The sequence below is a fragment of the Pelodiscus sinensis genome, chromosome 1 (genome assembly GCF_049634645.1).
Source record: "Pelodiscus sinensis isolate JC-2024 chromosome 1, ASM4963464v1, whole genome shotgun sequence".
In the NCBI taxonomy this organism is placed as follows: domain Eukaryota; kingdom Metazoa; phylum Chordata; order Testudines; family Trionychidae; genus Pelodiscus; species Pelodiscus sinensis.
This window is the reverse complement of record NC_134711.1, coordinates 264,520,517-264,534,356: the sequence shown is the minus strand read 5'-3', so window position 1 is coordinate 264,534,356 and position 13,840 is coordinate 264,520,517. Positions and strand designations below refer to the sequence as shown.

Here is a 13,840-nt window from a genome sequence, read left to right as displayed (position 1 = left end):
GTACAGATAGGAATTCTTTTGTGTGAAAATTGCTGTTTCTAGCTCTAGAATTTGAAATTGGGTCTGGAATAAGGTCAAATAGCAATGAAGGGCTCTAGGTTTAGGTTTCGAATGTTAAATTAAGTGGCTTTAAACTATGTGTATATCCTGTATTTGAGAGAGGACCGTTGACTTTTTTCCCCTCAGTTACAACTCTGCATATTGCCCTGTAAATTCATAATTATCAAATTAAATGTTTTTCTCAACGTATTATGACACCTATAGTTCTGTATCTAGACAAGAAAAATGTGAAACCATTTATACATCTTGTCTCCTATCAAAATTAAAGATTGAGGTGAGACATTTAAATCACTGAAATCAACAACAAAGAATTGTTAGGGATTTCAGAGTTTTAACATGACTGAGGAATCTTGTGAATTATTATCTTGCAGGCATCACCATGTATGTGTCTTGACTTCATTATGAACTTAGTAAATTAATTGTCGTACTTACCCGAGAACTAGTTTACAGTCATTGTGCTAGAGGTCTGCTGTGGCCAAATTTTGAAGGCCAACCTGGTTTTTCTACCCACCAAGAATCTGTCAGCAACATCTTCTCTTCTTTTGGGCTCTGCCCGATGGTGACTTTCTGTGCTGGTTATCTGTCACAGGCTGCCTCTTGTCTGTGGGTTTGGTGCAGCAGCAGTTGTGCGCCCTATTCTGCACATCCACACCTCAAGGCACTGCATGGGCTACAGAGTGAGAGGCAGATTCATCAGGACATTCAAATTAACACTCGTAATTGGTGCCTATTGGATTGCAGAGCCCTGGATAATGGCCCCTGGTGTCACCCAGGGAATGTCTAGAAAAGTGGCCTTTTTTCGAAAAACTTCCCATGCGTCTAGACTGCTGCTGTGTTCTGTTGACAGTAAATCGAAAGAACGGGGCAGTTTTTTTGACTGCAGAAAACCTCGTTTTATGAGGAAGAATGTCTATTTTTTTTAAAAGTGCTCTTTCGAAAAAAGGCACTATGTAATGCAAACTGGGCTTTTCCAAAAGAGAGCATGCAGACTGCCTGGGTGCTCGCTTTCAAAAAAGTGGCTTGCTTTTTCAAAAGTACTGGTTGTAGTCTAGATGCTCTTTTTTGAAAGATCCTTTTTCAAAAGTATATTTCGAAAAAGGCTCTTTCGAAAGAGGCTTGCAGTCTAGATGTAGCCCCAGTGGTTCCCTCTAGCTGCAGGGCAGCATAGCTTCACAGGTGATTAATCAGCTGTGCCCATTCAGAGGGTTAGGGCTCCATGCACAGAGCTGACTGGGTGGGGCTGATTAATCACCTGTGAAGCTGTGCTTCCCCTAGTTTAGCGGGAACACTTGTGTCAGGATGTTACTGAAGCTTTTACTTCTCTTTGCTTTATTTTGAAGCATGTGGGCACATGTGAGATCATTTTGTTTTTGATAGAATTTCCCAGAATGTTGATCAGGAAACCCTAATGCAGTGTAGTTAGGGACTATCTGTTAGCAAAGCTAAGTATTTTCTCAGGAAAAGACAGCTCTAATATAAAATGTGTACTGGTTAAATTTGGTTGGATATGTTTAATGGTATAGTCATTTTATTTAAACTTTAAGTATTTAAAAAGTGTGTGTACAATCATAAACTTCTGAATTTGGGACTCTGTAAGTTTAGCATCTTAGGAAACCAAAGTATTTAACTGTGTGTTGTACTAAACTGACTTTTCTTATTCCAAATACAGTACTTACTTTTCAGTTTTAAAGCTTCTAAATGTTATTTCCGTTTATTCTACTTGGGTAGTGTAAAATGTTGTCATGTCATCCTCTACTCTACCCCAAAAACTGATCATGTGAAGCTCTCACTTTAAAAAGATAAATTAAAATGCTTTCATGCTTCTTGCATATAAATTTCTTAATACCTATTATGTTCGATTTTTATAGGTCTCACAATTTGAACAAATACAAACTTCTTGCTAACTCTGGGATCTGAAACTTCCAGTAGAGACCCTTAAAATCTAGTCTTCAACCATATTTGTGATTGAACTGTAGTTACACGAAAATGGCTTAGAAATATGGAGCTAAAATGGTGATAATGGGAATTATTTAAAAATGTCTCTGCAGTATACATCCCTGTTTGTAGAGTATGTTGTGATGGAAGATGGCATCTTTACTTTAACACTCTCTCCCCATCCTCAAGCCTCAGAATTTTGTGGCTCTGAAAATAAGATCCCTTGAAATTCAGGAAAAATAAGTCAAGTGTGTCTAATGTGATAAATATTATTAGTCACCATAAAAATGTGAATACCTTGGCAACTTGGAGAAATTCTCTGTTTTGAAGAAAAGAACTATATAAATGATGAAAATAGACATTACTTATTATGTTTACATATTTTATTGGCAATTATAATGTGAATATTTTCTTCTGTTCACACTGAGTATATGGATGAGGAATGTTAAAATACATTGGGCTAAATTCAATCATAGTATAACTCTATGGATGGATGTTTTTCTGCTAACTGTTGAACAGAATTTGGCTACCAAGTAACATGTAGCTCAATTTAAATTGAATGTACCGCTTCCAATTGTGCATGTTTCAGTTTATCTGAAGTTTATAGATCAATGTTATTGATACCTGGGCTTTATCATAGTAAAGCAATAGACTCCATTTGAATATAAGTTTAATAATTTTAATAATTTTGCTCCGAGTTTTTCATTTATTAAATGGCTGTCTCACATGTTTTTAAAAACACAATTAACGGTTTAAATCTACAAGACAATGCATTAGTCTGAAATTAACTTTCCTTCACTAACGTGTCTCCAATGTGTAAATCCAGGAAGAAGAATATCCACCTCGGGATGACTTCAGTGATGCAGATCAACTTAGAGTGGGCAATGATGGCATCTTCATGTTGGCATTTTTCAGTAAGTTATTTCATATCTCAGATGTCTAAGATGTATAATCTCCATTGGAATAGCAGAATATGAAAGATAGTAACACTGTAACAAATGCGACGAGGAGTCCTGTGGCACCTTATAGACTAACTGAAGTGTAGGAGCATAAGCTTTCGTGGGCAAAGACCCACTTCGTCAGATGCATGTCATGTCATGCATCTGACGAAGTGGGTCTTTGCCCACGAAAGCTTATGCTCCTACACTTCAGTTAGTCTATAAGGTGCCACAGGACTCCTCGTCGCTTTTGCAGATTCAGACTAACACGGCTACCCCTCTGATACTGTAACAAATGGCATCTTTGAGAAACTGTTGAGTTTTCATTATGAATGCAAATTTTTTCTGCTTTTAAGAAATTCTCTAAATGTTTTCAAGGATACAAAAATTGCCCATACAAAGAAGCAGTACTTTCTTTCTTGACTCTTTACTGGGCTCCTTCATTTAAGAGACTGGCATACTAAGACTTTATTTTTCACGAGTTGGTACATGCAGCAGTTTTCATGGAGGTATATGCTTACATTGTGTTCATTCACCAGTTAGGTAACTGTATGTGTTAATAGGCATTTGTGTGCACAAATATTTGATTAGAAAATGAAATTTCAATAATACCTCCATTTCACATAAAGTGCAGACCCATGGTGTTGGATTCTGAGTAAAACTTTGCTTGAAAGTTGGAGGACCTAAAGGAATGATTAGGGGGATACAGTAATGCTTGAGAAGACTGAGCACATAGATAATTTAATTAAGTTAAGGGGGAATATAAATGTACAAAAAAGAGAAGAGTTTACACACCAGGGAAGAGGGAAATGGTTTAAGTTAGGGATGTTAGCATTTAATCGATAATCATTTACCCGATAAACTCAGCTGGTTCCTGTTGAGGCGTTTTTTGCTGAAGCAAGGCAGTGAAGGCTCCTCCCTGGGAGCTGAGAGAGCAGGGCGGCCTACTCCATGCCCAGGGAGGAGGCTTTGATGCAGTCTCTGCAGTGTAAAAGCTAAACTTAATACTGAAGAGCCCACAGTGTATTTAACCAATGAGATCTTTAGTAGATGAATGGTTACCTTATTACATGCTTTCCAACATCCCTGGTTTAAGTTCTGTAAGCGTTATATTATGGAGGAATGGGATGAAATAAAAGGGTACTGTAAGAGCTTGGAGGGTTGTCCTCATTGCTTGGGGTATGTAAAACTAAATTGTTTGGCTTAGTTCCCTACACTACACTTTCTTGTGGTTTGCCTTAACAGGGGCACAAGAGAGAACTCCTTTTCTGTGGCTATGTCTACACTGCACATCACTGGCGGCGGTATGTAGGGTATGTTTTTATACACACTAGGGATGTCTACGTGTAGTTGACTGTACGATTAACTGATAAGCCTAGGCTTATCTCTTAATCTTCTCGACTACATGCATTTCTTTCCCTCCCCCACCTCCCCCGCTGTCTCTATATCAGAGGCAGCAGCGGGTGGTAGCAGGCAACCTGTCTGTGCAGGGAGTTTTTTTTAAATTGGCTCCCCTCGCAGCCCAACCCCCTGCCGCCCTATGCTACTGCCTCTGACACAGTGAGCAGTGTGGGGCGGCAGAGGGCTCCCCAGGAGTGGGGTTGGGAATGCACTGGCACCTGCCCCTAGGGACTATCAAATAGTTGTGTAACTGCAAAAATTTCATGTGATTACATGACTATTCAGTTACCTGACATCTAACATCCCTAATACCCACCACAGTGAAAACTAGTTTGCGTATCCTTTCTACCGTGTAGCAACATGCTTCCATGACAGGCTCTGGCAGGAGGAAGCAGCAAGGAAAGTCTTCACAATGGGGAGCTGTTAGAGCTTTGTCTGCTGCTCGAGCCTTTCCCTGTGGCAGGGGAAAGGCTGAGGCATTGGGGAAATTACGCTGCTGAAAATAGGAATGTAATTGGTTAACCTTCATGGTTACATGCAGGCCACACCCTCCCTGTGTGTGTTAATGTGTAACTGCTGACAAAATCAGCGATTACATGTTTACCAAAATAAACACATTTTAATATCCCTACTAAAAGTAGTGCTGAAGTAGACACACTGCTTGAGCGAGTAGAGTACATACTCATGGGTTTCAGGTATGTCTTTAGTCCACTTGCCTAAGCATTGCCCCTGTCGTATATAATGCTGTTGAAATTTGTGTGGGTCATGTAATGCATGTGCTCTACACACCACTGAAAGGTGTATGTGGTGTAGACAGATCACAGACTGTAAGTTTCCAGCTGTATGTTACAATTTTGAAACCAAAGATCCTCCAAAATCAGATTTGTCACTTGTAAGTTTTGAGTAAAACAAGTCATTCGTTATCTAAACTTGTTCTATTCAAACTGAGAGATAATACAAATAAGATTTTAAGAATTAATGTATGATCTGTAACGTCCTTCCCCAGGGGGAGTGAGCCCCAAAGCAGGAACCCAGCCCCCTTCTCCAAAGTTGCTGGCCCTCTTGGGCCCTACCAGGCTCCCGTGCTGAGGGCAGCCAGCCCCCTGGTTGTGAACCCGGCTGTGCTCTTCGCAAATGGGACCCTGCCATCTCCAGTGACCAGCACAGCCAGGCTGCCGTGGTCCTGATTCTCACCGGGCCTGCCCTGGCCCTGTCTCAGCCTTTTCCTGAGGCCCGACTGCGGGGGCTGGCGGTGCTGTGAGCACGCCTGGAGGAATCAATGTATGATCTGTAGCTACCACCTAGTGGTGAAACTCTTTAAGTTGCACTAGGAGTTATGTTTCAGAGAGGTAGCCATGTTAGTCTTGCAGCAAAAAAATGAGCCTCATGGCTCTTTAAAGACTAAGAGATTTATTGAGCTATTAGGGCAGAAGCTTGTGTGAGAGAGAACTCATGAAAGCTCCCCTAATTCATTTGTAGTCTTTAAAGAGCCACCAAACTCTTTGTTGTTTTTGTTTTGTTCATTGAAAGTCATGTTTTCAAGCCATCTAGTGGCCATGTCTGTATTTTTATAAAAGGGGAGAAAAAACTTCAATGCCAGTATATTTATTTTAAAAAAAATCCATATAATCTGGAGTTCTAAATAAGCAAACACATTTCCTTGTAGAAATATAAATAGAGCATATGCTGGTAATGGTACATTGCAGGAGTAAAATAGTGATTCATATAAATTAAATTGATAGCAGAATGTAGAATAAATACTTCATAGAAGAATCAAAAAACAGGACTATGTAGCACTTTAAAGACTAACAAGATGGTTTATTAGGTGATGAGCTTTTGTGGGCCAGACCCCACTTCCTCAGATCTGGCCCATGGAAGCTCATCACCTAATAAACCATCTTGTTAGTCTTTAAAGTGCTACATAGTCTGGTGTAGCTGAATCAAAAAACAGGACTAACACGGCTACATTTCTATCACTATACTTCGTAGAAGTAACTGCTGCCTTTCCTTGTTAACTCCCATTTCTCTCTTTTTTTTTTTTAAGTAACACCTTATTTTTATACTGTAAAATTCCAGAAGCTTCCTAGCTGAATAGCAAATCTGGACATAAATTAAAAGTAATACTGAACACAATTTATTTTTTCTTCATCCAAAATACATAGCAAAATTGTGTGTGTCTCCAAGTGAGTTTATTTTAGGATTCCATATTAATGTTAGTTTGGTTATACTTTGAATTCCATATTCAAATATATTAGCCAAAAGTAAGATGGTATAAGGGTAGAAATGACCAAATATGATGGTCAGGATTAGTCATGTTAAGAAACTTGGCAGTAGTTTGGAACAATAAATTAGCCAATCAGACCAGATTGTCCAAATGTAGATAGAAAATTGGCACATACTTATAAAGGAAAATGCTGATGTTAATGAATATAAATGAATAACAAGAGAAAAATGCAAGGCAATGAGACTCTAAGGCACATTTTAACACAATTGGGAATGCCTCTTAGGCATTCCCACAATTTTTACAGTTTGTATTTCTGGTTATCTTAAGCTCAAGAAGAGTGGCTAGATTTTGTTTGAGTAGCGTCCCTATGGGTGCTCCACTTCAGGTGTATGTGTAACCCATGTACCTTCTATTAGAGATATTTGACAGCAATGCTCATTCAGTCCGCCCATGCATGCAAGGTATCCTCTTCGCCTGTGCAGAGAGTATTTAGAACTGTGACAGCTGAATTGCCCCAAGTTTCTTCTCATCCATGTTGGGAAAGGTGGAGCATGCATAGTACTCAGTACTTGCCTAGTGATATCTCACATACTGGGAGTTTCCAGTTTATGATGGCAGTTTTCAGAGATTCACAGATGCTTTCAGACAGGAAACAGTGCAAAGTTGAAAATCTCTATTCGTTTTAAGAGCTGCTTCAGAAGGGACAAGGAGATATAACAGACCACACATTTCCACCCTGCCTAGTACAGTGGCTTTATTGATCTCAGTCAGACCCCTTAGTATTTACAACCTCCACTATCTGTAGTACCTCCCCTGTCACTGGTATTCCCTGGTTCTCTGATGCCCATGCATATGGACAGACAAATAATCACTCCTCTTTTGTCTGTCCTTCCATGAGAGACTATGCATCAGAGCTCTTCAGACTCTCAGGCCTTCTCTACATTGTCATGTTTTGTGGAGAAACTGTCTTTTCTCAAACTTCTGAGCTTCCATATTACAGCATGACAAATGTCATGACATGTGGCTGTTTTTCGTGACCGAAAACTTCTCCCTCCACAAGGGATTCTAGTGTACACTGTTGACAATTATGCAGTATGTGTCAAACAAGATTTTTGTTGAGTTGATTGGACTCCAGCGTGTATCCTGCACTGCCCTGTTTGGCTACTCTGGGCATCCGCTCGTCTTTAAGCGCGTAATGTTTACAGGTACAGTGAACCCTCGCTACTTCGCGGTTCGACTATCGCGGATTCACGACTTCGCGGACTTTTTTCATTACATTATGAATCCGCGATGGTCGAACCGCGAAGTAGCGGTTACCAAAACTTTAAAAAGCCTCGGGGGAAGCCGGCGGGGGGGCATCCCAGGCGCGCCTGGGCTGCTCCCCCGCCGGAGCCCCTCCGCGGCTTTCAAAGCCTCCGGGGAAGCCGGCGGGGGGGCATCCCAGGCGCGCCTGGGCTGCTCCCCCGCCGGAGCCCCTCCGCGGCTTTCAAAGCCTCCGGGGAAGCCGGCGGGGGGGCATCCCAGGCGCGCCTGGGCTGCTCCCCCGCCGGAGCCCCTCCGCGGCTTTCAAAGCCTCGGGGGAAGCCGGCGGGGGGGGCATCCCAGGCGCGCCTGGGCTGCTCCCCCGCCGGAGCCCCTCCGCAGCTTTGAAAGCCTCGGGGGAAGCCGGCGGGGGGGCATCCCAGGCGCGCCTGGGCTGCTCCCCCGCCGGAGCCCCTCCGCGGCTTTGAAAGCCTCGGGGGAAGCCGGCGGGGGGGGCATCCCAGGCGCGCCTGGGCTGCTCCCCCGCCGGAGCCCCTCCGCGGCTTTCAAAGCCTCGGGGGAAGCCGGCGGGGGGGCATCCCAGGCGCGCCTGGGCTGCTCCCCCGCCGGAGCCCCTCCGCGGCTTTCAAAGCCTCGGGGGAAGCCGGCGGGGGGGGCATCCCAGGCGCGCCTGGGTTGCTCCCCCGCCGGAGCCCCTCCGCGGCTTTCAAAGCCTCGGGGGAAGCCGGCGGGGGGGCATCCCATGGGCTGCTCCCCCGCCGGCTTCCCCCGAGGCTTTGAAAGCCGCGGAGGGGCTCCGGCGGGGGAGCAGCCCAGGCGCGCCTGGGATGCCCCCCCCGCCGGCTTCCCCCGAGGCTTTGAAAGCCGCGGAGGGGCTCCGGCGGGGGAGCAGCCCAGGCGCGCCTGGGATGCCCCCCCGCCGGCTTCCCCCGAGGCTTTCAAAGCCGCGGAGGGGCTCCGGCGGGGGAGCAGCCCAGGCGCGCCTGGGATGCCCCCCCGCCGGCTTCCCCCGAGGCTTTGAAAGCCGCGGAGGGGCTCCGGCGGGGGAGCAGCCCAGGCGCGCCTGGGATGCCCCCCCGCCGGCTTCCCCCGAGGCTTTGAAAGCCGCGGAGGGGCTCCGGCGGGGGAGCAGCCCAGGCGCGCCTGGGATGCCCCCCCGCCGGCTTCCCCCGAGGCTTTGAAAGCCGCGGAGGGGCTCCGGCGGGGGAGCAGCCCAGGCGCGCCTGGGATGCCCCCCCCGCCGGCTTCCCCCGAGGCTTTGAAAGCCGCGGAGGGGCTCCGGCGGGGGAGCAGCCCAGGCGCGCCTGGGATGCCCCCCCCGCCGGCTTCCCCCGAGGCTTTGAAAGCCGCGGAGGGGCTCCGGCGGGGGAGCAGCCCAGGCGCGCCTGGGATGCCCCCCCGCCGGCTTCCCCCGAGGCTTTGAAAGCCGCGGAGGGGCTCCGGCGGGGGAGCAGCCCAGGCGCGCCTGGGATGCCCCCCCCGCCGGCTTCCCCCGAGGCTTTGAAAGCCGCGGAGGGGCTCCGGCGGGGGAGCAGCCCAGGCGCGCCTGGGATGCCCCCCCGCCGGCTTCCCCCGAGGCTTTGAAAGCCGCGGAGGGGCTCCGGCGGGGGAGCAGCCCAGGCGCGCCTGGGATGCCCCCCCCCCCCCCCCCCCCCGCCGGCTTCCCCCGAGGCTTTGAGGATCCTACTTCTACTTCGCGGATTTTCATCTATCGCGGTAGGGTTTGGAACCTATCTACCGCGATAAACGAGGGTTCACTGTAAAGAGATGCTCCCCTCCTACCTGCAAACCCTGGGAAAATTAAAACCATTGTGTAGTGGTCCTCATGGTGTCTTCTCAAGGAAACAGGGCTGGTAGCGTTAAAATGATCCTCTGCTTGGATCATTGCAGAGTTTTTGGATCTAATCAGTGTGTGGGGTGAAGATTTGGTGCAATTGGAACTGCAAGTCTCCTGTAAGAACTGAGGCATATATGGTCATATTTCTTGAGTGCTGTGTGCCAGCAGGGGTATGAGCAAGACACCTTACAGTGCAGTGCCAAGATCAAATAGCTCCAGCAGGCTTACCACAAGGCAAAGGAGGGAAACCGACAGTCTGATACATCCAAAACATGCCAGTTTCATAAAGAACTGGATGGAATTCTGACTGGGGACCTCATGACCAAACCCATGGATACTGTGAATAGTTCTAAGAAGAGAAGAGAGCCAAAAATATGGTCCCAGATAAACAAAAAGCCCAAGTTGATGAAGAGACTGAAGAGGGCCAGGAGGCTAGGGTCACTATGGTGGCAACCTGAGAGCCAGGCAGTGAGGAATTGTTCTCAAATGATGTTTGTGAGGACATTCAGGAACTCGTTGTTATGAAGATGCCACATGTTGAAGCAACAGAAAGGACATGGTATGTTGCTGTACAGGTAGGCTGGATTGAGGACTGAACGGATGGTGGCCATGCAGGGCAGCCTATGTAGTTGGGGAGGGGGAACCTCAGTTTGGGACATCCAGAGGCTGTATTTCACTATGGCCAAACACAGCATTAATGCAAGCATAGAATAACAATAGAATCTTCCTTGAAAATGATATAAAAGATTTGCCTGATGTAATTACTGGTTTTTGTCATTGAGATTCCATGGCAGGGCTGCCTTTGCCCCACCCCTCTGGTATGACACTTTCCCAAACCAGCCCTCAGCGTGTGCAGCCAGAACCAACGGCAGCACATTGTTGACCTTCTGCAGGGTTATGTCAGCGATTGCAGTCCATGGATAAGCGTAGGATAATCAAAAATTGTTTCCTTGTACAAGTGATGCACAAGTGATGTTTCTTGGGGAAACATCAACTCTCCCCCTGCACACACGCACGCGCACACTCTCTCCCTCTCATTTTTAGGAAATCACCATGATATAAGTGTCTGCAGAGATCTGCTTGCCTCCACGATGGTCGAACAAAGTGGGAATATATTTCCAGGGCCTTGCATGGTATAGAACTGTAACAATCTTTATCATGAAAAATACAGTCACTATTGGTAATGGATGGTTACGTTTTCAGGCCAGGACTTGAGGAGTCAGCCATCTTGGACACCATCAAACAGAATATACCAACTAAGGTGTGGGAGTATTGGGGAGAGCCACGGATGTGTGATGATCTGGTGAAGGATTTGCTGGGTCACTCCACTGCTCAGTCAATCAAAAGCGAGTAGAGACAAGTTAGGGAGACAGAGTGAAGAGCACAGCCTCTACCTTCCCAAATCATGCATGACTGCAAAGGTGAAATTCTGCATCCAGCAACCATTCCTTACACTCCACTCCTTACATTTCCCCCCTTACACTCCACTCCCTGCAAAACCAACTTGGATAGCTGGCCATCAGCACAGCGGTGAGGTTGTAAAATACAATTAAAAACAAATGTCAGGTATTTTTTCATGAGTTTTTTTTTTTTATTTGTGTTGAACCCACACAAAACTCTGGCCTGAATGCCTCGCCTACAACCCAAACACAGAGAAACCTCAAGTCCCCTCATTGTCAGAGAGGTTCCTCAGAGCCTCCCTGATATTGATGGCCAACATAAGCATTCCTCTTAATAGCTCAAGTGTCTGGTCAAAGTGTGAGTCAAAATGCTGTACCTCAGTGCTCCACTCATGGGATATCCTTACTCTCACAAATGATGTAAGCAAAAGAATGCAGCCACCACCTTGGGGATATGATCCTCCTAAATGTCCAGCCTGCTATAGAGATCCTTCCATCTCTCCTTCAGTCTGCCAGAGGCACATTCAACAACCATTTGGCAGTGGCTTAGCCTGTTGTTGAACTGCTCCTTGCTGCTGTCCAGGTGCCCCATGTAAGGCTTCATGTACCATGGCTATAAGGGGAAGGCTGTATCATCTGCGATCACTGTGGGCATTTCCATATCTCCTACTGCAAATTTCAAGTCTAGAAAAAGTGGCAGTATGTACAGGCCACTGTTCCTGCCACAGTTAGAAAAGGCCTTTTCAACAAAGCCAACCACTGTCATCCATATTTCCCAAAGTCACTGTCCTGTCCAGCAAAATGTCATTTATCACACTTGCAGAAATACTGCCCCAATGGTAAACTTGCCTACTCCAAAGAGATTCGCAGCTGAACAGTAGCAGTGTGGTGTGGTCAGCTTCCATACTGCAATGGCCACACGCTTCTCAGCTCTCATTGGGGTGTCCTTGCACCACAGTTCAGGGGCCAGCTCAGCACATAGCTCCAGGGAGGTTGCTTTACTCATTCAGAAGTTCTATAGCCACTTCTCTCATCCCTCTTGACAATGCGGTCCCACCACTTAGAACTGGTTTCCCTAGCCTTGGCATGGTGCACGCAGCTGCCTGGAAAAACCTGGAGCCCCAGTGTGGCACATGTGGCTGCCTTGCGGGTCCCAGCAGTGGTGGCTGCCTAGCGGGGTTGGCAGGACCAGCAGGACGTGAGGAGCTGGCCAGCAGGCTGGGCAGGGGGTTTGGCAGCAGGGGCTAGAGAAATTACCTTCCCTGTTCCAGCAAATCTCTTATCCGGGACCGGTCAAGTTCCAAGGGTGCCGGACCAGGGATACCCAACCTGTGCAAATTGCAGCAGCTAATATAAAACTGGTCAGATGGACTGCAGAAGTGAATATAGGGCTAAAATAAATGGCACCAGCCCTCAAAGAGATCAGGGTCTAAGTACATTAGTGAGAGAGTAGTTGGATTAAGTAAAACAGGGAGAGTGCTCTAACTTTTTGTTCTCATTGAGAGCATAAGAACACAAGGGCAGTATGCCTGGAACCCAAAAGTTTTATAAGAAGGAACATGAAGGAGCTGTTCTCTCAACTTTTGCCAGTGTGACTAGATATTGTCATGGAACCACTACTGTACAGTGATGCACCAGAGGGCAGTCCAACTGGCTGGCAGTGGGGTGCCTGTTGTGCTGGTGGCACGAACTGGCCCTCTGATGGAGGGGCTTGGCTTATGCACATTCTGTATCCTACAACAGTTACTCCCATTGTAAGGCATAATGGAGCAGCTGTTTCCCATTGTCCAGCAAATGGCCCAGACCTGCACTTCTAGTTCTGTTGCCTGGGACGGGGGAGGGTGGTTCTGTGGAGAGGAATTACTCTGTGCTTTTATACTGTCCTGCCACCAATAAAGTTATTGCAATTGTCACATCACAATATAGCCTTTAAAGAATTGTCTATAACAAAGATAGCTCCTGCGACTCGCTGTCTGAGCTTTGCTTTGTGACCATGATGTCTTCAGGGCAGGGTCTTCCTTGCTTGGTGAATTTTTTAACTTGTGGGACAGAAGCCAGTGTTGCTGCTGAATCTGTTTTGGGGGAAGGAGGAGCAAGAATCAAAATTCAAGGCTGGAGGGGGGGAAAAGCCCCATGAAGGGAAAGTGGGGTTCCCTTTACCTGGAAACCTTTAATTTAACCATGGACTTGGGGATTCAAGGACCTGCATTGTGGAATAGAGCAGGCAGAGGTCACAGACCTGTCTTGAGTCTTGGGCTACTGTATATCTGGAAGATTGGGTGAGGGGGCAGACGCTAAAGGTAGGGGGAAAACTGTATATGCATTTACCTTCAGTGTATTCAAGTATCCAGAAAGCAAGCATTTCAAGTGCTGTTTTCCTGTCAAACATTAACTATAGCTCTACTCAGCTGATTTATGGTGCAAAATGTATTGTTTTACACTGGATTTAATTTACAATTAGAAATTCTAATTTCTGAAAGACTGCTCCCTTTGGAATGTACTAGACAATAATCCAGGATATTTGTAAGGAGACTTCACTGATCTCCCTTTCTTTAAGCTAAGCAAGCATCCTGGCAGACAGACTTAGCCTTTGTGGCTTTTTGCAGGTGGTCCGTGAATCAGGAAATAAGACTCAATATGTCTGTATTAGGGATGTTAATTGGATAACTGGGGAAAATTTCTGCAGTTACATGGTAACACGCACCAGCACGGGGGTGTAGCCAGCTCTCCAGCAGTGCAGCAGTATCCTTGTTGCAACTTTAGTACGTTGACGCAAACAAAT

At 46.5% G+C, this 13,840-nt stretch overlaps 1 protein-coding gene across 3 annotated transcripts in view; it reads left to right on the top strand.

The window, feature by feature from the left end:
- The window catches only part of NDFIP2 (Nedd4 family interacting protein 2), an 83,341-nt gene that overhangs the window by 45,643 nt on the left and 23,858 nt on the right, over positions 1 to 13,840 (top strand). For all 3 annotated transcript variants that reach the window (XM_075918832.1, XM_075918833.1, XM_075918834.1), the window contains one exon: positions 2,822 to 2,909. In XM_075918832.1, the coding sequence (XP_075774947.1) occupies positions 2,822 to 2,909 (88 nt within the window). The remainder of the gene's footprint in view (positions 1 to 2,821; positions 2,910 to 13,840) is intronic.